Source organism: Strix uralensis, chromosome 6 (genome assembly GCF_047716275.1).
Source record: "Strix uralensis isolate ZFMK-TIS-50842 chromosome 6, bStrUra1, whole genome shotgun sequence".
Taxonomy (NCBI): Eukaryota; Metazoa; Chordata; class Aves; order Strigiformes; family Strigidae; genus Strix; species Strix uralensis.
Genome location: NC_133977.1, coordinates 27,075,866 through 27,096,657, shown reverse-complemented (window position 1 = coordinate 27,096,657; position 20,792 = coordinate 27,075,866). Strand labels below are relative to the sequence as shown.

The 20,792-nt window shown below is 39.0% G+C and overlaps 1 protein-coding gene across 3 annotated transcripts in view; it reads right to left on the bottom strand.

The window, feature by feature from the left end:
• The window catches only part of PLA2R1 (phospholipase A2 receptor 1), a 41,425-nt gene that overhangs the window by 20,202 nt on the left and 431 nt on the right, over positions 1-20,792 (bottom strand). For all 3 annotated transcript variants that reach the window (XM_074873377.1, XM_074873375.1, XM_074873376.1), the window contains exons 2-11: positions 17,427-17,810; positions 15,004-15,171; positions 13,726-13,899; positions 12,450-12,563; positions 11,640-11,783; positions 10,418-10,606; positions 8,812-8,969; positions 7,338-7,445; positions 2,343-2,455; positions 94-263 (exon numbers count right to left, since the gene is read on the bottom strand). In XM_074873377.1, coding sequence (XP_074729478.1) covers positions 94-263; positions 2,343-2,455; positions 7,338-7,445; positions 8,812-8,969; positions 10,418-10,606; positions 11,640-11,783; positions 12,450-12,563; positions 13,726-13,899; positions 15,004-15,171; positions 17,427-17,810 — 1,722 coding nt within the window. The remainder of the gene's footprint in view (positions 1-93; positions 264-2,342; positions 2,456-7,337; positions 7,446-8,811; positions 8,970-10,417; positions 10,607-11,639; positions 11,784-12,449; positions 12,564-13,725; positions 13,900-15,003; positions 15,172-17,426; positions 17,811-20,792) is intronic.

The window sequence follows — 20,792 nt, the reverse complement described above, 5'->3', positions numbered from 1 at the left end:
CTTCAGTCACTGCTAAGCCACTGGTAGCAGGGGGAAGAGAGCGCATTGCCCCCCTCCGAGCCATTTCTCTTTTTTTATCAGCATGTTACTCACGTGGCTGGTACTTGTTCCAGTTTGTGTAGCTCACAGAGCGATTCTTCCCTGCTGCACTTAGCCAAAAGTACTCTCCTGTGTTGTTAAGGTCTTGTAATCCTATCCAAAAATAAGTTCTCTCAGATTTTACCATGTTACGGATCATGCTGTTGATAAAAACCTGTTCAAACCTTAATAAAATAATCAGGACAAAAAGCTTATTAGAATAAAATAGGTCAACTGGTATTTCAGTGAATAGCTCTAATGAAATGATTTAAATTATGTGAGAAGAGAAAAATATATGAGGCACTTAATTTGCTTTATAGAATGTTGTGGTGAACTTCAGACATGAGTCTGCAGTATAAACCATAATTTTTCCCTCTTTTACTTTTTTTTTTTTTTTACCCCCCAGCATTTGGGCGCATAGGAAAAACAGTAGATTAAGATTTTATAAGTTCATTGCTTATACTAGAAGATGTAAAGACAGAATATATTAATGATGCACAGTAAAAATAAGACACTCCTTGTATGAAGGAGAAAAAACAGTGGGGTCTGAAAAAGCTACAGAAGAAAGAAAAGAAAAAGGTTTGCACAGAAGTATCCTATTAGAACTGGACACACAAAACAGCACTGACAAACCAGAGCTGAAGGGCTCAAAGCACCAGCTGACCTGACTACAGAAGGAATCACTTTTTCCTTCTTCAATTTCCTCATTGAAGTTATGCAAGAGTTTTACACCTTTTTGCAATTAATAATTGTCACGTATGGTAACCCACTTAAATGCAACTTATTCAGATATAATTGGTATAGCAACATACAAAAATACTTCATTTTATGAGCACATTTAATCAGCTTCCTATGAAAACATACAGCAAAGTAAATTCCCAGTTTGATAGAGTTATATGACTTCCTGGTTTCACAGATTGTGAAAAGAATGGCTAAATACCATAAAGATGACATTAATGTTAAAAACAGAATGTATCTGTAACACTGAAAGTGACTGAGGACCTTTATTTAATTTTCATTTCCTCTGCATGTTCTCTTTTTATATCAACACTCCTTTCTCTACAACCTACTTTTTAATGAATATTTTAGGATCAATACACTGAAAAGTTTTTGCATTTTTCACACCAGAACAACAAACCTCAGCAGTAATTAAAAAAAAGAAGCTAAATTAACAACTAACTTCCTTTGCCCCTCCAACATTGGAACTGGGAACTAATATAATAAACAGTGATGGCTACACCCAGCAAAAATCAAATAAAAAGACATAAGCAGGAAAAGACAGAAGATGTGCTTCCAGTGGTGTAGCGTGCCCTCAGCTCCCGGTGATGTTTGAGCTGCAAATGCTCAGCTGCAAGAATTTGTCCTTTATCCTCCCCATAAGGATCACTGTCGTACTGCAGTACAGTGCTGTACGAATTGTGCACAATCCTGAAACCACCTGGCAGGCCGGATTCCCAGTCGATATAAATCCTTATGTGGGGTAGCCTTTCTCTTCCTAAAATTTCTAGCTATCATTTGTCTGATTGCTGGTTGTTACAGTACTTCCCCCGTCCTAAAGGGAAGGGAGATTTCCTCCTTAAGTTTTTCTTTTTTACAATAAATACGTGGAGGTTAAAGTGTGTATGTAATATATCTATCAGTATGGCATGAATTTTAATGGGAATACAACATATAGGGTAAATCACAAAGAGAGCACAGAAAACCCAAGCATCTGGACATCTGCAGAGGAGAAAGGCTTTGCTGAAGCTGGAATACAGGTAAATAGGAACAAAGCAAGGGAAGACAGACCTCAAATGCTTTCAAACTTTTACTCTCTCCACCTATTTGCTGAGAACTCACGTCAAATGTATACATAAATAGAAACATTTATAAAACATTATTTGATTTTGATTAAAATTTTATGTATTTTGATTACAAAAATTAAATATATTTTCATTTTTCAATATAGTTTCCAAATACACTAATAATTTTCTTAAATATGTTACATACCTCTGTAGAAAGCATTTTGTTTAGATTCCTGCATGCTCACATGTGTGCACATTGTTCTATGTGTTTATTAGCCTAAGATTGTTTTTTACTAAATTTATTTTCAATCAAAAAATACAGTAAAGCGCACCATTGATTTTAGCCAATGTTAGTAATTTTGCTCGCCTCTCACGCAAATATTATTTCATAATGGTAATATCTTTTACCATGCAACACTTTCTAAAGTTAGAATAGGTCTTGTTAGAGGTATCTTCACACTGTCTAATAGGATTAACTACCTGTTTGTTACTGATACAAGTGCAGATGGGCAGAAATAACCACTGGAAGCATGTTCAAAACTTCGAGGGGTACTGTCGATTTTGTAACAATATCCACCATGTCTTTCCCATCCCTTAAAAGAAATGAACATTATTTTATAGATTATTATTATTATATAGTTAAAAACTTGTTCCCCTTTTGTACTTTCTGTCTGATCACCACTGACGTCCCTATAGCCCTTTTCCTTTTGACCGTGGTTCAAGAGTAGTTACCCTCAAGGTCACTGAAAATGTGCATAAATTTAACAAAAGTTTAAAGTTTAAATCCTTAAATTGTGCAAAAACTGGCTTAACACACACACGTTAACATCTTTAATGGGTGTGACAAAAATGTGGGCAACAGTTAAAGCACTCTTCCCAGATACTACTTTTGTTTCAATTTTATACATCGAATATTGTTTTACTGAGTGTGTTTTGGGGAGGTATGCCAGGCCCCTCAGCCAGCCATCTCTCTGGCATGAAGCGTGTAGTAGCACTTGTTGGTTTCCACCTGTGGTAACTCATTGCTGATATCTAATACCTAAAGTGCAAGGTAAACACTGCCATGTCAGATTCAGTTAAGCTGTTATAAAAAAGGATTACTGCTGCCCTTTGTCTTCCACTGTAAACAGAAATATTTATTCCAGAAATTGCTGGCCTTTCATACAGCAATGCACTCTAGTTATTTACCATTTCTTAGCTCCCTTTCTCATTTTCAAATAGAACTTCCAAATAAAAAATAATTTAAAAAAAATTGAAATTAACAAATCATCCTACTCTAATAATGCAGAATTAAAATGACACATTTACATGGTTTATCAGATGAGCCTGAACACTGAGTCAGTGGTCAGCCTGCCTCCTTTCTTCTTATTATTAATCTTTTATTTCTTATTATTCATCTCCAGATGTCCAGAAGATGCTACCAGGACTGGTGTGAATTCTGCCTGTGTGAGTTCACACAGTGTACCTGCCTGGTCATCCTGCTGGAGTGTTTTAAATAATCAAGAGAATAAAGACATAATAAACCATCTCTGTCTAAACTTGAAGACACACACAGACAGGAGAATCGGCCAATCTCACTTTGCCTCTTCCATGAGGGAGGTGCTGCTTGCCAGCACAACAGGGAGCAAACACAGCACCCAGGCAGGCACCATCAAACACCGCTTGATGGTGACATTAACAGCAAACGGAGAAAAAAGGGGAAACAGATAAGTTCTTTTTCTGATGTCTGTCCTCAGGTACAATAAAATGCACAAGAAGGTGCTGCAGACCTCTTCAGGATAGCAATCAAACATTATGTGCATCCTTCAGCCCTGCTGAATCTGGGGAGGCAAATTTCAGCTTCTAGTCAGGAGTGTGTTTGTTGTCAGGGTAGCTGACAGCTCTACTGCTTTCTACATTCATCCCCCTTCAGTGCCTGGAAGACAGCTGGGCACAGCCCTTTGTATGGTATGAGAGCACAGAAGCAAAATGAGCTGCAGTATCAATTTCTGTGGTTTCACCTGAGAAAAACACATATGCATTGCTCAGACGCTGGCTTTGCAAACAAAAATAAACTGGGTTGAGGCTCTTCCCTGTCCCTGCACCAATGAGCTGGGACTTCCCCACAGGAAAAAAGCATTGGCAGGTGCTGAGGGCTCTGCAGTGCCTGGGGACCCAGCAGGCTCCTGTCAGTCCTCTGCGGGACACAGCAATGCTGTTTTCACTTTGATGTGCGCTTAAACTTGGGGGGCTGGGAGAGGGCTAAGTATTGACCAAAAATCCTCTATGGGGATGCAGGTAAGAGACAGCAAATGTCTAGTTTCCTCCAACTGGAATTCTTGAGTGATAAATGCACTGGTTCAAACGTAGCAAACACAGTCATCCTAACCCCTTGGAAATTTTTATCTGGAGCAAATGGCATGGCATAATCTTCCTCTTAAAGCTTTCTTGGTGCCTAAACACTGGAGTAAAGTAATTTGACACTAATCTTTACTTTAAAAAAAATAACAAAGTTGTGGAGTAACTGGAGGCTGGTAAGCTTGCATTGAGGGCAGGCACAGATTGGGAAATTCCAGACCTAAAAGGCTGAGTAATTGGTCAATAAAATGGCAGATAGCATTCTGTACGGATAAATATGAAGTGATGCACATGGGGACCTCACCTGCATCCCTTAATCATTTCATGTATGAAGTGAGGGACAGCTATCTCACTCCCACCACACAGGAACAAGATTTTTATGATGGTTAAGTTGCATGAAACATCAGCTTAGTCAAAAAGTCAAACTGGACCTTAAGAATTCTGAAGAGAGAGAACAGAGAAGGTTACTCTGTCCTTTTAAATTCACTTTTTGCCATTTTCTGGAGTTCTGACCCCCAGTCACAGAAAAGGATATTAGAAAAGAAGAGCATCAAGGATGATGAAATGTATGGAGATGCTTCCACATAAGCAGTAACTAGAGCAGGCTGGGACTCTTCAGCCTGGAAAAAGGAGTTGCCTTAGGGAGGGTATGACACAGGTTTACAAAATGCCATGAAGGTGGGCGACTATTTCAGTACAAGACCTTGGGGATGACAAAAAAGGCTAAGCTGGCAGGAGGATAGTTCAACAGGGAAAGAAGATGGCATTTTTTTCATTCAAAGGGTAATAGATTTATCAATGTCCTCACTAAGTAATGTTGCGAATGCAAAGAGTTCACACGAGTTCAAGGGGAAAAAGGACGAGCACTTGGGAGGGAATACCAAATGTGGGCTGTTAGATACACTAGCGCTTAAAAGGCTCAGGAAATCCCCTCAATGTTTGGGAGTCAAGGGAAAACTGGGGGAAGCATTATCCATATTTGCTGTGTCCAGCTCTTCCCCAAACATCACTTGTAGCCACCTGTGGGAGGCAAAACATGAGGCCAAATGGACCCTTCTTCTGAGCAGCTGCCCTTCTGCTCTTTACAAGGTTTTGTAGCCTTAATAGCAATTCACTTCTTAAAAGCACAATTCTCTCCCGTTACAACACCCATAAAGACAAATCCTTGATTTAGTACTATACTGTTATCTTTTGATGCACAAATTAAAGTGTGGAGGACCAGAGAAAGTCACCAGTACAAATACAGTCAGTTCTGCACACAGAAACCTCCAACTTGATTATCAAGCAGCTGACAGCTCCACAACCTGCTTCAAAAGCTGGCTGAAAGAAAATGTTTAAAACTGTTATTTCAGTGTTGGGGAAATCTGCCCAGAGAATCTGACCTTTGCAATAAAATATTTATTCTCAGTAATAGCCTGCTGACTAGGAGAAAAGAATAGTTGACCTGGCTAAGGGAAGAAAGTGCTTAGCACTTTTCATGTCTTAAGATGACAGAAGCGTAGAAAAAAAAGAGCTCAGGTTTCTGGTAACTTGATATGGACATATAGCAAAAACTGCAATCAGCAGAACCACAGAAAATGTTAAAGACCAGTTCATCTGATGCACAAGTCATAAAATCAACATGAGATGAAAGCTCAGTGAAAATATATAAGACTATAAAGCTTTAGAAAAGCAAACAACTGTGCCTGAGGCCAAAGCTCCCTGAGAATCTACCAGCAATCCAACACGAATAACAGTATGAGGTTAACGAAGCAGAAGATCAAATGTGGGGAACATCAATGGGTAATCTGTACATTTAAGGTAAGTCAGCAACAGAAAAACGGGAAAAAAAGGTAAATCTGTATGAAATAAAGACTTAGCCCTGGAAAATGAGGCCAATAACTACCAACAACCTATACACTGAATGTTAAAAGAAAGTGAGTTGTCAAGACAAAATGTCTGAAATCAAATGGAGCTTTGAGTAAGCTTAGTACTGACTTCTTTTGATTAAATGAATGTAACTTTTTTCACATCAGAAAAAAAAGGACCTATTGAAACCAAGGGACTATAACAGGATTCAGCATATGTTTTTACAGGCTGTGAAACATCAGCAAGCAGAAATTTATCTTGAGTAAGAAGTTTGCCAGAGCAGACCGAACTACCTGTGAACAGTGACTCAATCTACACTAATAACACAGAGAATTCTTGAGTGATGAAATACATTGGTCTAAATGAAATGAATGCAGTTACTCCAAATTTTTGGAAATGTTAAGATGGAACCAAGCAGTAACTTCTGCCTCCATAATGGTATGACCAGAACACTGGATCTGACCACTACATGTCTGGGGAAAGACTGCATGTGACTTCAAACAGTCCAACTTTCTTACAGTTCAACAGAACTGGTTGTGCTTCTTGACTTCTCAAGAAAAATGACAGGAAATTAAAAAAGGAAGACAATGAGTTAAAGAGTAAAGCAAATTAGAGAAGACAGATTTTTGTTGATAGAAAAAGAGGTTCACAAAACTCCTCCAGAATTTTGAATAAAACACAGTCTACAAGTTTGCTATTTTCACACCACGAAAAGGAACCGATGGCAAATAAAATCACACTTTAACACATTACCTTTTACTACCAGAATGCAGAGCCTAAAAGCCTGAAAACCTATTGCAATGTCCTATTTAGATAGCTGTGCTCCTTCCCATTTGTGTTTGAAAGCAAAAGGAATGCTAATGTACGAGTGGAAGAGTTCACTCTCCGTCTCAATGAAACTGATTGTTTTTCACCCCGACATTCCATTTCAATGTATGAAAACCATGTGTGGGATGAGGCATCATATAACAGCCATTGTTTGCACAGATGGTGGACAAAAGGGTTTTCACTTTTGATCTAGAAAGAAATAGGAACTTGGGTCACAACCGCTGACAACGCAACAGGCAATGAAAGGCATCTTGGGATGAATTTTAATCTTACATTAAAATTCAGTTTACATACTTTTAAGGCAAACAGTGAGATTTTTCCTAGCAACACATGCATGTCTTTAATATGAAAAGCATTACCTATTTACATCCATATGTTTCATAGCTACATTTAGAGGTTTCCTATATAATTCTGTTTTATTAGTAAGGCTCTAAAACAAGCAAAAACCACAAAACCCCTTACCTCAGGACAACTTGATTCCAGATCAGGAGAGACATTGTTAAATTCCCCTGCTTTTTTGCAAATGTAGAAAGATCTGTCTTCACATTTTTTAACCTTCCAATGTCCCTCCTAAGGGATAAAAAGAAGTATATCCTGTACATACTCATATTCTCATGCATATCTATACACACATTAGAATACACTCCCTCCTCCTATTTTAACTTTTTAGTAAAAACAAGTAATTGTTCTCACTCCATTTACTTATCCTTGGATGGACCATTTATTTCTATCAACACTGTCAGCAGGACTTTTCAAATCAATCATACCTATTTCTTTTTGAATTACTCTTTGGGATGTAATGTATCTTAATTAACTAAAACTATGGCCACGCCAGAGCACCTACTTTTCGGAATAGATAGGAACTTTCTTCCTTATAGTAAGATTAATCTTTATATTTGAACAGTCCTTTCTCAAAGATATTACAAAGTTTGTATGCTATAATTTTCAGACATCTAAAAATACTAAAGATTTTATCTTGAATCTCTATTTCCTTTGTATTTTACATTTTCATTTGTTTATTTACACCTGCAAACTGAGTAAAATACGGTTTTGCGTATCTAAAAACCACAATTTTACCAAAGTCCTATTTTATGAGTCCAACGGGAACCCACTTTTCCAGATCACTGTAATAGTCTTGGCTTTCCCATGAGTTAAAGATTGCAACCTGGATCCACTAGTGGAGAGAGACAACAGAAACTCTTTTTGATACAGTTTTCTCACTTAGACAAAAACACACTTTACCAAAAAAAAATGGATTATAGTGCTACTTACATAAGTCATGTATTAGTGAATTTAAGTACTGTTAACTGTGAAAGTAAAGTAAATTTATGACCAAATTACAAAAAAATTGTCAGTGCCATGAATACCAGTAAGACAGGACATAGTGTTATTTGAACATTACTCCCAGTTTTACACCACCTGACTGATGTGGGGTCAATCTTACTGCTGTCAACTTCTATAATTTTATGTAGATCTAGACTACTATCTGGTTTTGAAAGATTCAAATTTATAAATATTGACAGCAAGATAAAATAGGCACAGCTGACAGTTTTTCAAAACATGAATTTGAAGCTTTTAAGACCAGAACTGATGCATCATAAATTATGATATACACTATTTGGATTTTAAAGTACTTTGTCTTTATCAGAATACCTTCTCACATTTGTTCTCTTCCATTTGGCAAGCTTTACGTATGTAACATTTTTAGTGTATATAAGCTCCAAATCTATGATAAATTTTTTATGCATCACTGCAAAATGTATTGGTTCCTAAAGGCTACATTGCATTTATCACAACATGCATATATTACAAATCAAAAACTGAATTCATACTACAGGTCATGGTTTAAAAAAGTACACACAATGAGAAAATAAATTATTATGAGCTAGAATAAAAAGTGTCTGTCTAATTCTTTCAAAAAGAAAAGGAAACTTACAGGTCCTTGTGCTGAAACACAGAGTTGTCCTGTTCTTTGAAAGGTGTTAGGTTCCTGGCTGTGCCAGTCAGAGAATTTTACTGGGGTGCTATCTGACCACTCAAAGCTAATGGGGGTGTTATTACTGTATAACCCAATCCATGTTTCAGTTACATTTTCTGTAAAAGAATAAGTGAGTTCAGATTTTAACAGTGAAGAAATAATACCTGTTGTTCCTGTAACATCAACACCACCATTAAAAATGTGTTTTTCAGGAAGAAAAAAAAAAAAAGCTGTATAAACTTTAGGAAAGCTTACTGATAAGATAATGTTCTACTGCCCTTGAAGACTAAATTGTTTAAAAAAATAGATCAGCTATGTGATAACATGCTTTGAAATCCTGAAAAATACAAATCAAGAGCATATGAACTTTTTTGAAGTGCTTGGGGCAGAAAGCCTGACATGGAAGGGAAGGTTTCTTCTCATGACTTTCCATGGCACACTCAGCTTTAGGTTTCTCCAAGTGATGTTTCTGAGTTCCAGTGACAGCACAGTTGTAGCCACAGTGGCTGGCAAACACAGGAAAGACAAGGCTTGCAGTTTGATGTAATGTCTTACTTGACCAGCTACTACAGCCAGAAAAGTAAACAGGCTTTCAGGCATATAAGCCCTTCTGAAGGGAAGCCTGAAGCAGGTCTGAAGTAGAAGCAGCAGGCTTTGAAGCTGAATACAAGCTGAGAACAATTTCATCTATCCATTACAGCATCTCTGGAAATAATGGTATTTGGTATCTATGGAGGGTGTTAATAGAGGTGAGGAAGATGATACAGTGGTTAAGAGAAAGACAGACAGGACAGCAAAGAGGATGGGTGGCAGGAGGGATGATAATGGGGGACGATGTCCAGTAAATCCAGTGTAACACACCATCCTGCAACAGCTGATGAGAGAGTAGATAAAACATGTCACTGTGCCCCAGCTCTGGGAAGCTCAAACTTACAGCCAAACTGAGCAGCTCTGCCAGCACACTGATGTCAGTTGGAGGCACAAAATATTCACTTTTCTTTGCTGCTGTTATGACAACAAAAGTCTTGGCATTGCTGCACTAAAAAGCTTTTGTTCATTAAGTTCCTTGTCTAATTATGCTACCTCTTAGGACAATGTGGACGAGCAGAACTCTTGATACACCCTGCTGCCATCAAAGAGGACTCTGCCAACATACTAGCAGCAGCAACTCTGCAGTGTGGACAAGGCCAGCTTGAAAGCAAGATACTCTGAATTGTTGCTTCTAAGCTTGCACAAGGATGATCGCTGAATATTTTGCAACAGTTTGCAAGGAGCCAGCCAAGAACAGGAAAGAACAAAAGCCAGCATGTTTACTGTGGCCTCACTTCCTATGCTTTGTTGATTCATTTCTTTATTTTAAGTATGATTATTAGAGAAGGTGATGCTATACATTTTTAAGTCTCCTACAAGGGGTGTGCAACATGCTTTCTTTTTCGTAGACATCGTTTGGGTGTGCTATGCAATATGGTGCTTAAGTGGCTAACAGTGTTGAAGGGCTGCACAAAGAGCAACACAAAACACTTCAAGAAACACTGTATACTTTAAATTAACTCCCAAAACTCACCACTTTCAAGCAAGTTAAGGAGCAGCTCTGCATCTGCCATGGAGGATATACTAATGAGCCCACTATTATCACTTTGGCATGAGATAAAAGCATCGTTCCAGCTCTTCTCCTCTTTATGAAGTCTGTAGCAGTTGCGATTGTGTGGGTACCAGCCAGCGTTACAACGAGTGGCATAATACTTCCATGTATCTTTAAATTAAGCACACAAAGTTTGTGTATATTAGATAGAATTGCCAAGGTTATGCTATGTTCATAACACATTCAGACCTATTTTTTTATCTTCAAATGCTGAAAACAGAGTCATCCAAGATGACTTAAGGAGGCCAAAACACATGCTCTATGGAACATCACCTACCAAGCAACCTGAAATTTCTCCCACTTTATTTTATGATTCAACCATTTGGGCTGCTGGACCAGTGCAAACACATTAATGGATCTGTTATTCAGTTTAAAATATGTTGTATCTCCCTTATTACCTCTGAACCTGATTCAAAGCCAGCTAAAGCATTTTCAGATGCATTACCTACAAAAGGTTTGGGTAAGTCCTTTTTCATTATCTGAAACAAGTAGGGAAACTTTCTTTTCAGTTATCAGGAAGAAGTTGAATCTATGTAAGCTGTTCTTATCAAAACAAAAACTAATGTTCTAATAAACTCAATTCTGTGTTTAACTTTCCCCAGAACAGGAGTCTGAGGTATTCTGTGTACTATATATCCTATACTCATCATACTTTATACTCATTATACTTTATTTATACTTTAAAAAAATATATGTACAATGCTTTTTTTGTACATCAGAAGTACAACATGCCATAAAAATAACTGCAAATTTTGAGCTGCATTTATACAACTTTCTTCTCTGTGGGCCATTTGTTAATTCTATTTGAAGCTGAAAGCCTATTTTTAAACTCAGAAGTGTGGCTCTATTGTAATATAAAGAGAGTGAGCATTCTGTAAGCCTCTGATCATGTAAGGAAACAATTAAATGCTATGTATATTAAAATTATTTGTTAGTTTTAAGACTCTCAACATGTTTTCCAGGGCTGCATTTAAACAGAAGAAAGTGTTATTACATCAGTTAAAGTAAACTGTAGTCAAATTAAATGAGCAAACCCATACATTTAGTCCAGCTAACTCTGTTCTGCTGACTTTATAGTCAGGTGGCTTCCTCTTGTTCTCCTTCCACACCCACAAACAGGATACAGTGACATAGACAGACTTACCCAATGTTTCATGCTCTGTCTTATTTAAATATTTTTTGCATATAAAAGGTAATCCAGATTCACATAAATAACTTTGCCAGCCATACTTCAATTTTGAATTAATCACTGCACAATGATTTTCTCTAAAATGGTCATCAGAGACACCTGCAAACACATTTTTGAGAAGCACAAAATTACAAAAAAACAGTTCTTACTTGTAAAATGGTGTTGAAAGGCTCTCTCCATCTTATTGAATGAATGTGTAAACTTAAACTTCTAGTAATATTACACTAATAGTATAGACAGCTGAATATTGACCACGATTTATACATGTGTGGCAATCTCTCCTTGGCTGTGGCTATCAGATGAGAGGCTGAATTAAGCTCTAGTGCCTGTGTTATATCTGCTGGTGGACAGACTTCAAAATGTAGCAAACCAAGTCACAAAGCTCATGTTAATGTGCTAATGTTAATTACAGCATGTTAATGTGAACAAACTGAAATTCCTTTCCTTCATGAAACCAGCTAGAGCATAGCTTTTATATATGCAACTGAAATCTTAAAAAAACACCTTTGAAAGTAAATGATGAAAGGGCTAGATCATTAATGCTTTGAAAAGATCCAACTCAGTTGATGCTACAACCCTAGAAGGGGCTTTTAGTTCATGAATATGAGTAAATATTTCTGAAAAAAAAAAAAAAAAAGAGGTACACTTGTTCACTTGATTCACTTTTCAAAGGTAGCTGTAGGAACAGCAGTCTTGTATCAAGCTGCAGCTACAGAGAGCATATAATTACACTGCTACAACATAGCCAAAAGGAACATCAAGTACTTGCTCTCCAGTTCACAAACACTAGCGGTGCTCCATCTGACCACTGCCAGCCAGCATCCTCCTCCAGGCGATTCAGGCCCATCCACAGCATCATGTCTGTGGCGTTTAACTGCCCTGAAACAGAAAAAATAAACAAAGTAACACTTCATGCTTTCCCCATGTTTTAAAATATCTACAGGTATAGCTCTGCTGTCCTGGCTTGTTACAATAGGAATAAAACAAAACTTCAACTCAGTCTCCTGAAAGTTCAGACTGCTTTTGCTGTCCTTAGAAAAAGTCTATTACTTTGTTAACCAACACAAAGACGAAAAGGAATAAACTCAAAAGTCTGCACCCTTCAAAAGCTACTCATCCTGCAAACCCTTCCTGCAGAAGTTGTTGCTGACCTCAAAGTTAAATCTAGAACAAACAGCTACATAAACACTAGCCTGCTTCAGCTTTCTGTAAGCCAAACAACTTTCAGTCCCTTCACAGCCTGCAGGCATATCAAAAAACTAGTGAAATAATTTTAATAACTTCCTGTTAGCTTACATCCTGCAATTGAAAATCAGCAATAATGGGAAGCAACAGGCAAGAAACCCGAGGCAGCTTTTCACATCACAGCTCTACCACCCATTCCTCCACTCAGTCCTCTCCACACATGCTAAAATACCCACAAGAGCCATGCTGTGGGAAGGCTCTTGTCTGAGATTTGTCTGAGATGCTTGCTGCATGGGGGCAGCAAAACAAAATTTGTCTGAGATTCTTGCTGCACAGGGGAAAGCAAAAGGCTTGTCGCAGAAGGAACACCATCCATTTATGAAAACAGAGATGGCATTTTTCCCATACAGGACATTTACTTCAAGCCTGCAGAAATGTTATTCACATTTGGTGAAGTCCAGCTTGCAAAGAAAACTTAACAGGAGAAAGGGAGGCCAAGGTACATTGCAAAGAAGGTAAATATTTATATAATTCTCCAAAGAAAACAAACACACTCCATAACCACAGCTGCAAGAATGAATGGAAGTCTCTGTGGGGAGGGAAAATTAAGACAATTACACTCTCACATAACACATACCACCACTTCTGCACTCAGGTTATCAAGGTGGTAACTTACCTTCACCTTTGTTTTTTCAAACAGCTCTACTGAGGTGTGTTACGTGACGAAGCCTCACAAGCAGCAATGGGAGAGACATCATACAGAGTATTAAGCTCCAAAGCTTACCCCTTTTTCACAGGTAAAGAGGAAATCTAACTATAGGTTTCCTACAAGGTCCCCAGAGAAATGTCTACTCACTGCTTAAGTTACTTATGTAGTTCTGCTCTTCAGGGTCGGTGACACTCAGCAGGTCTCCTCCTTGCAGCTGACAGGCAGCCCGTGCCTCACGCCAGGTCAGCACAGATGCAAGGTTGAACTGGTAGCAAAGCTGTGTGTTGGGATTCTTCTTCCAAAAAATGTCACAGCCACTCTCTGCTCAAAAACAGACTCATCACCAACAGCCCAAGATTATAAACTAATCAGAAATAAAACACCTTGAACAATTCAATTAATGACAGTAGCATCCCAGTGGAGGAACGATTATGAACTCCTTTCATGATCCTTTGTTAAAGAACATATGGAAATATGGCACTAATGGAAAAAAATGTTGCTCCATATTTCATACAGTTCATAAAATACTCAGGAGCTGATCTGCAGCTGGTGGTGATTTTCACAGGTATCATGAAGCCATGAGAGCTAAGTTTTAATTTATACCAGCTGACCATTTGTTCCCAAAGCTGAATGTTGAAATATTCAGACTATGAACACCTCGCCCAACTTGTGAAGGAGCAGTCACTGGATCTCCTTCTATCTTGTACTCAAGAGAATAAACGCACTATAATTACAAAGTATAAGCAAGGCTGAAAATACTATCTATTATAATGGTTGCCCAGAAATCCCCATTACAAAGACACATTTACAGCTGTTTTTAAGATGCTTTGGAACAGAGATCTGAAATGTAGCTTGAGCAGGAAGGGTTTTCCAAACCACTTCTGCTGATAGAAGATACTATTTTGCTTATTTATGCAAGAAGCTGAAATATTCAGGAAGATTATACATCCAAAATCTTTCCGATAGCAAGTATTTTTAAAGCTATTGCTTCTAAGTGTTTTAAGGCCAAGATGTGTCCAAGTGCACAGAAGAAAAAGAATGTGCAAGATGTAATTCAGTCAAAAGCAGAACGTGACTTTCCAAGAACAACCCTTACTTTACATGCTTCAGAGAGGCTCCCTATATATCACTGGCACAGAGGACAGAGAGGTTTAGCTGCAGGGTAAGGTCAATGGGTTGCACAGAGTAACATCCTTTTGCTCACCCCCTGTAGTTTGGCTTTTGGGATGAGGACTTGTGTCTCCAAAGGCCAAACATGATAAATTATGATAAAATTTGCTAAAGTCTTCTTTTGTGTTTTTTAAAGAGACTTTCCCCTCTAACAGAAGGGAAGTAACCCAAAACAGAGTGCACCCTAGAATTACTAATTAAGAGTAAAGATACTCTTAGGGGGTGAGGAGAGAGAGAAGACAAGGAATATCTTACCAGCATTTGGGCAAAACCCCCATTTTTCATCTTGTTCATAGTGAGTTGTTGTGGCACACCAGTCAAATTCTTTTCCATCTCTGGTACACTCATAATACCACTTGTTGTTATATTTAAATGGAAAAATGCATGGGAAACCGAAAGAATTTCCCAGCAAGGTGTATGTTTCTGGGATAAATAAAACACAGAGGTTAAAAGAATGCAGACCACAGAAATTTCTTCACCCACATATTTCATCATTCCTGGTTTTAGTGGCAATGATAAAAATAAAATGTCTAAAGTTATTTTCTAATTTTAATTTATACTTGATAACACAACATTACAAGTATGAGCAGCATAACTGCAGTGAACAGAATTTGGAAACAATACTTTATGAAATTTGTCACCATGAAACAAGGCACATTCTCACAACTTACTACAATTGGGGAAAAAAAACCCAACCAAACAAAAACAAACCCCTGAACAATTAACATATGAAATCTGCACTTATATTTCAGAACAACTACATAAAACAATAGTTAGCACAATAAATACATGTTCAGATGCAAAGTCTACATATTTTTGTGAGTCTATGACAGATGAACAATTTAGCATTATTTCCCCTGCTCCTCAAACTTCTTATAAAGTGGATTTGTACTGTTTTTTCCATTCTCTTTGTCATTCAATGGGGAAGCAAATGTGAGAGACAAAGGAATATTAGATGTGCTTTTAAAAATAAGTTTTCATACCATGGGGAATAATAATCTAGCTAAAGAACTGATGTTATGTACATCTGTTATTAGAATCAATTAATGCTTTATAAAATATTTAAAATATTTTCCTATTGTACTTTGAGTACCAAAATATTGAGAGAATCCAGTGCAACTGAAAGCTGTAAAAGCTTTACCTCAGCGAGTGTCTCCTTAACCTCAGAGCTTCTACAAAAGGTCAAAGAACCACAATCACACTTAGAATGAAATTGTTTGTCAAAGATCCCATGTTGATAGCCTAAAGATCAAAGTCCTTCAACTACAGAATCAGTACATACTGCCAGGTTCCTAGAGGTTTCTAGAGTTAATGGCTGGCTGTGCACAAATAAAAAAGCAGTTTACACATTGTAAATCCTCTTTAAAGCCTTCTGATATGAACAGATGATACAAAGAACATGGGTTAAAAAAAAAAAAATCAGGATTGCTTCTCTCTCTGCCTGCTACCATGCTGCTACCTACGGAGGTGCAAGGCACTATCTCAGTCCTGGCAAGGAACCAAATTCGACAGTTACAGACCTCTCACCACAGTTATATACTTTCTTTCTTTGAAGGTAGAGAAGCCCACCCCAACCTAGTGGACTAACAGGCTGGCTTGCATTTGCACGTACATAAGCTAAGGCAGAAGGAGGAAAATAGAAATTGGAGGTGAAAGATTTTGCCAATGCAATTACTTACTTTGGTCCTGAAACTAGACTAGAAGTGCCTGCCTAAAGCTGATCCTCTTCTCCCATGTGTTGCAGTACTAGGACTAAACCAGGTCTACTTTCATCTCACTATATGTACATAGCAAATGTGCAAGACTTTTTGTGGGTTTAAATATTTTCTGCCTGGTCTTAAGTATAAACTCCACTAGTTTTTAAAGAAGAGGTTGGATGCTATAGTGCTTTCCCAGTTATCACAGATCCCAAAGGGAGGACTTTGGTGACAGCAAAGACCAAGCCCAGCTACACCTACACAGGAAGCCACTGAGACCAGATCTGCAACCCAAACACCCAGTTTAAATGGGGAGAATCAACAGCTCCAGTCTGAGACATGCTGTGCAAACATTAGGTCTTTCCTTCTACAGAAATGCCGAGGAAGGGGCCAAGGTACAGTCTGTCTGTTGACGCTTGTAGTCAATGGGTTTATCTTAGTCCTTATACCTGGAAAACTGTTCAGGTCTGCAGACCTGGATCTTGACGTATATTCCTATGCCTCCACTAGCTGTACAGAAGGATTATTCAAAAGCCTGATCTCTGCTCCAAAGTTTGGCACATTCAGAGTCCCAGTGCTGAACGTTGCAAACATTCGGTTCACGCACACTGAGATCACAGACTGATTTTCAGTGACGAGAATTCCAAGTCCTTCGTTATGTCTCTTTGGGTTTACCTGATAATGAAAGCTGCAGGACAGGCAACAGCAAATCCTTAGTTTCCCTTTTTATTTTATAGAGGATTTGAAATGAGCATTTCCTGGTTTGCAAGGATACTGGTGCTTTTTTGGGTCCATATAACAAATAAGGAAAAAAATCCATTGTATGGTATGCTCACCTCCACCATTGCATATAAAAAATCCCAACTTTGAGTCCCAAATCACAATAGAGGCTGGGAGGGAACATAAGCACTTGACCTTTCTTCAAAACAACTTTTGAAAACTTTTCCCATCTACATTTCTATGTCAAAATTTTATTTTTACCTTGAAATGGGTGTTCACAAAGATCTTCATCATAGGACATATACTGTTTCCACTGAGAAGTAGATTTTTTTTTGGCCACAATACGTTTGCTGTTTTCAACTGCTAACTTGTACTCTGATACACCAACTAATGCTTTTCCATCACAATTCCACCATAATGAGTATTGAGTTGAATCACATTCAAGCATGCTTAATGGCTGTTCTGGTCTACTGATGTTCAGTCCTAGACAGGTACTTCTGCCTATGTTGAAAAGACGGCGATTGGATACCCACTTCCATAACATGTCTTTTGAGAGTCGACCACAGTCTTCCAGAACAAGGCCAACTGTATCCACTTTAATGCACAAGTTGGAGTCTTCACTTTGGATAATAAATATCCTTTTATCTGTAAGGGGGGAAAAAAAAAAGTTTCAGTCTGTAGAATACTGCAATTGATCAAACAGTATCAGAAGACAAACATTTTAGTTGGAGCTATTTAGGAAGAAAACTGAAAATACCCATCAGAATAACTGGCACTACAAAAAATAAGAGTACTGCACTAAATTTACTGCCAGCTGAGTTTTTAACATGTGGACCACTTGCAAGTTCACAAAAATAAGGCTAGGTAGTATTTCTCAAGTTGCATATCCACAAAAAAGGTGTGCCTAAAAACGTCAGTCATGTTCAAAGGAAAAAACCACTGGTCACCAAGAAATACCCAGTACAGGTTTAAATGTTACAAGAAGTCATACTGTATATTGTAAAATAATTCTCGGGGAGGGGATTGGAGGGTGCTGTTAAAATTAAAGTTAAAAAGTTCAAGGCTGACATTGCCATAATCTCTGCCATATTCATTCTTCACTCTCTGCAACTACAGAGGCAGAAAGTAAATATTTTGCATTGTAAATAGTATACATAAAGGGTAGTATTTATCTATACCATGAGAGCTGGTGGCCAAGAGTTAAAGTATGCCTTCCCTATTGGACACGTATTGTTCAACCATACATGACTACTCTAGATCACAGCAGATGTTGTGGGGTTAGCTGACATCCTAGATTTCTTGGAATCATGTAGAAATTCACTGAACTATGTGACATCACATTGTAAGTATGTGAAAAAAACTCAGCTGTTTAATGTCTTGGGAGCAAATGTTTAGCTGAGCATATAGACTGAAAAATATTAGGGCAGCTGAGGAACTGGAAATCAGCAAAATATAAACCTATAACAGCTCAGCTATTTCACTCACTCTGAAATTCAATGGTAATTAACCCATGGAGTTCCTCTCACATTATAGGCAAGATATTTATTTTAAGCCTTGGGAGATTATGCATTGAAAACCTGAGCAGCACTTCTATTTTGCCTTGAAATTTTGCAGTGATGATTTCTGCCACGTGTACTTTCTAGCTGCTGTAATTCACTACACCTAACATACTGAAGCAGTAAGTAAAATAAAAAAAACGCTCTCAAACTGACATAGCCCACATCTAAAGTATGAGATGCAAAGGTTCATCCAGATGGGTTTAGTACATATGGTTTAGGTGTAGCTCTAGAAAAGAAAGATTTTTCAAGCAGCAGTGGGACAGTGTAGTAGCTTGAGACAGCCAGGAGCAAGGGCAAACCTTTCTGACTGGCAGCAGGTGAGAATCAGCCTGTTATATGTAACTGCATCTCCCATGCACCTGGCAGCTGTCCTACATTAAGTCCTTAACCGTCTGGGGCAGAGCAAGGTTCCTTTAATCCATGGTATCTCTACAGCTGTGAGGTGTCTGAGCTCACTGAAAAGCCATCAGACAACACTCTGTGACAGACACCCAGCTTGGCCCTTTCCTTTTGAGTTTTCTGTGAAGTTGTGCAGTTTGTGCCGGCTTCATCTTTCTTATCCAGCCCAAGCCGACACAGGCAACACAGGCGTCTCTATCTACATGGCCAGAAAGGGCTTCTGCCTCTCATGCTAGGGTATGTCTTTCCCACAGCAGTCTTATCTTGGTTGACCAAGAAAATACACTGCTAATTTGCTAGATAAGTGGAAGCTGGGATGTTAGCACCAGTAAACACTGATTAATGAGGTTAATTCACCATAATACTGGGATTCACACTTAAATAAACTTCTTATGCAAAGTCCTAATCTACCTCCACCTTCACAGCACACAGCAGCTCCCATGCAGCAGCTTCCTGGGGGTGGGGGGAGCAACACCACAACCCAAAGATGAAGGATTTTCAACCTTTGAATGGCTTTATCTGTAAGGCTCTTAAGAGTTGCAATGACTGCTGAGAAAAGATAAGGGTCTTACACAGTCTACACAAATAACCCAGCTGGATGATCTATGTGAATAATACCATGCTTCCCCTTTTCCTTCTGCAGCAACTTATGCCTAGAGTGGCCAGACCATAATTCTTGAGCCACGCAGCCCCCTCCTGAATGTGGTTTCCACTCCCTGACTGAAAATGCAATTGGCAAGAGGGCTGTGCTGGCCTGAGGACTGCCAGGTGAGTGCCACCTCAAGGCAGAAGTAAGACATGAGAGATGGCAAGTCCAGTGCCAGCTCCATGGCCCCAGCTCAGCCCTCTCCTCAAGTGGGGCAGGGAGACAACTGGAGCAATACCAAGCCTTGGAAACGCCTCACAGACTCCTCTCAGCGTGCAAAGCTACACTGTCCATTGATTGTACAGGTGCTCTCACAGAGAGGTTTTGTCACAAAGCTCCTGGGTCAGGGAGGATTCTGTGCCCAAAATCCTGCAGATGAAGAGCTGCAAGGGGCTCTATGAACTTGCAAGCCCCAGAGAACCCAAAGATAAAAGGAGATAGCCTATGCTTTAGGAACTGAGAGGGTGGAGGGAGGCCATTGGAAACATCCCACTTCTCCTACATCCAGGCCCCTCCATGTAAGGACAAGGTGACAAGAAACAAACTCCCAGAAGCGAAGCCTCGAGCTGACATGAAGCCACAGATGAAGAGCCAACAGCTCGCCAGTATCTCCAAGCTCCTGTTTACTTAGGTTTAACACAGCTACAGTGAATAAACAGCTGTAACAAAACTAGGAGAACAAGTTATCTTCCTTTCCTTCCTCCTCACCTCCCACTTCCTTCCCCCAAAAAAGCAGCGAGAATCGCTTATGTAGTAGTAGAGAAAAATAACTGGGATTTATTGTAAATGAGAGAAAAATAATCTATTTTTCCTCCAGATGCAACGAAAGCAATGGACAGCGGAATAATAAGCGGTGAGAACGCAAAGGGCGCCAGGCGCAGGCAGCAGGGCAGGCTCGCAGGGGGTCGGTGCCTGCCCTCGGCCCCTCGCACCTCCGAAGCCCCTCACCCCGCTGCGGGGCGAGACCCTCACCCTGCCCAAACCCTCCAGCCCGGGGCCGGCCTGACCCCAGCCGGAGACTCG